The following is a 2,056-nucleotide window of genomic DNA, read 5'->3' as shown; positions in this document are numbered from 1 at the left end:
CACGATGCAGCAGCTCAGCCTCATGGACACGGGCCAACCGACTCGAGATCCAGACGTACTTGACGCCACTGAGCCGCGAGTCCGTCGTCGCGCCGCTTCGACTCATCCAGACCTTCATGCAGGTCGAGGACGGGCATGACGTCTTGACCGGCATCGCGTCCAAGGACAAGAACGTCACCCACTTTGGCCGCCCCGACTGGTAGGCTCTTCTTATCTATGATGCACGATGGACGCTCATGGGTGAGGTTGTGTAGGTCTGCTGAGCTGGCGCGCATTGGCCGAGCCCACCGGGGCAGCGAAGTCGGCGTCTTCCTCTGCGGCCCGCAGCCACTCAATCGAACGGTGGGCGCCGCCTGCCACGCCTTCAACCAGGCGCAGACGGACGGCACAGCGTTCTCGTACCACTCGGAGAAGTTCTAATCCGGCTGTAACTTATCTCTCAACACGTAACAAACTAGTAATTATTGTCCATCCGAGCGAGTGTTCTTGTCATTCGAGTTGAAGTCTTTTTGCTTAAATGGGTTGCGGTGAGTCGGGGCTCGATGCTTGCGGTGGCTCCTGCACTTGGGCGCGCTGCCGCCACCGAGCGACCCAGACGGGCACGTGGTCATGAAGTAGCGTGAGGAGCTGCAGGAGCACCGTAATCGCCAAGCCGTTGCCGTCCGCGTCGTCAAAGCAGAGCACCTTGATTTCGTAGCACATCTTGCAGAGCGTCGGGAGGTTGGTCGGCGATTCGAGAAGCGTCCACAGTTTAGAAGACAAGTCGTACTTGTTGTCATAGATGTCGGCTTCGGAGGCGCGTAGCTGCGGGCCCCATAGCACGAGCGAGGCCATGAGGTCGGTGGTCGCCAAGAGGACGACGACGAGCGTCGCCCAGAACGAGCCTCCGGGGCTCGGGACCTCGAGCACGACGTCTTCCGCGCGTCCAAGCGGTGGCACGGCCGCACGCACCGTCGCAGAGCACGCGTCGCGGCAGGTTTCGCGCTGGCCGCAGAGATGCGGGCGAAAAGCCAGGCATGCGCGGTCGCAGGCGACGGGCAGCTTGGGCCAAAGACGCGTGTAGTAGCTGAGGCGCATGCTGTTGCAGTACGCTTGGCACGCCTTGGCATCGCTGTAGGCGGCTGCGCACAGCGATGTCCGTCCTGCCTCGCACATGGGCGCGCATCGGTCAACAAACGTCTGCAGCTGCGAGGTCCACGGCATCGGCGGCGAGCCCTGCACCATGATCTTTGGAGCTCGCATCGCAAGCACCGAGACGAGACCCACGCCGAGTAGAACTGCGCGCAGGCGAAATATGTTCACCGAGCAGTGCTGCCGCAGCCATGGGACGACGTTCGAGCGCATTCGGCGGCTGCGTACGAGCACTAAGCTTCTTATTGAGCCTTGGGAGGCTAATTTTGGCGCGTCCGTTAAGAGCCAGCGACTTCAACGCCTGCAGATATGCAAAGCGGTATACGCATGCAGCCGAGTAGCCGCAGAGTCAGCCATCGCCACGGTCCCGCATCTTCAAGGACTCCATCATGGGTACGTGGCGAGATATAAGCTCGTCGATCGATGTGCCATCGCCGGCTACTTCAAGTGGCACCGCCGCTGAACCCACTTGGCGTGATTCGCTACATTATGACCAATCCCGAAGCATTTGGAGCGTTTACGAGATTGGATTGGCTAAAAAATGAAAAGAACATCCGGATTGGTCGATATCGCACTGATCGGTTCGTTTCCTATCCTCATCCTCGTCGCGCATGACCACGACTGCCCGTGGCCAACGACAGTCTCGACGAGCCGACGCGATGACGCCAGCCATGCTGTCATGCCTGTGTGGAAGTCGATGAAGACCAAGAGGTTCGAGTACACGCCAAAGGACACCTATTACACATACTGCTATCGTTGGATCGATCGGCTATTGCGATCGCAGGCTCCAGAACGGGTTGGTGTAGAAGCGATGTCGTCGCTGCTGCTGCTTGGGCGGCGTCTCGGGCACGGCGGATCGTGTGATCGTGCCATCGGTCGCGTCGAGCCAGCGGCGCGCCATGATCTCGAGGCGTCGCCGGAGGAT

At 60.3% G+C, this 2,056-nt stretch overlaps 2 protein-coding genes across 2 annotated transcripts; one reads left to right on the top strand and one right to left on the bottom strand.

The window, feature by feature from the left end:
* Positions 1-4: 4 nt before the first annotated feature.
* SPRG_13069 (hypothetical protein) lies at positions 5-475 on the top strand (the record flags this gene model as incomplete). Its single annotated transcript, XM_012353944.1, has 3 exons — positions 5-55; positions 111-199; positions 255-475. The coding sequence occupies 3 exons, from the start codon at positions 5-7 to the stop codon at positions 418-420; spliced, it is 306 nt and encodes a 101-aa protein (XP_012209334.1). The 3' UTR covers positions 421-475.
* Positions 422-1,401, bottom strand: SPRG_13068 (hypothetical protein). Its single transcript, XM_012353943.1, has one exon. The coding sequence runs from the start codon at positions 1,342-1,344 to the stop codon at positions 514-516; it is 831 nt and encodes a 276-aa protein (XP_012209333.1). The 5' UTR covers positions 1,345-1,401; the 3' UTR covers positions 422-513.
* Positions 1,402-2,056: the final 655 nt, after the last annotated feature.

The sequence above is a fragment of the Saprolegnia parasitica genome (genome assembly GCF_000151545.1).
Source record: "Saprolegnia parasitica CBS 223.65 unplaced genomic scaffold supercont2.140, whole genome shotgun sequence".
Classification (NCBI taxonomy): Eukaryota; Oomycota; class Saprolegniomycetes; order Saprolegniales; family Saprolegniaceae; genus Saprolegnia; species Saprolegnia parasitica.
The sequence above is the reverse complement of the archived record's forward strand: the minus strand, read 5'-3'. Positions and strand labels throughout refer to the sequence as shown.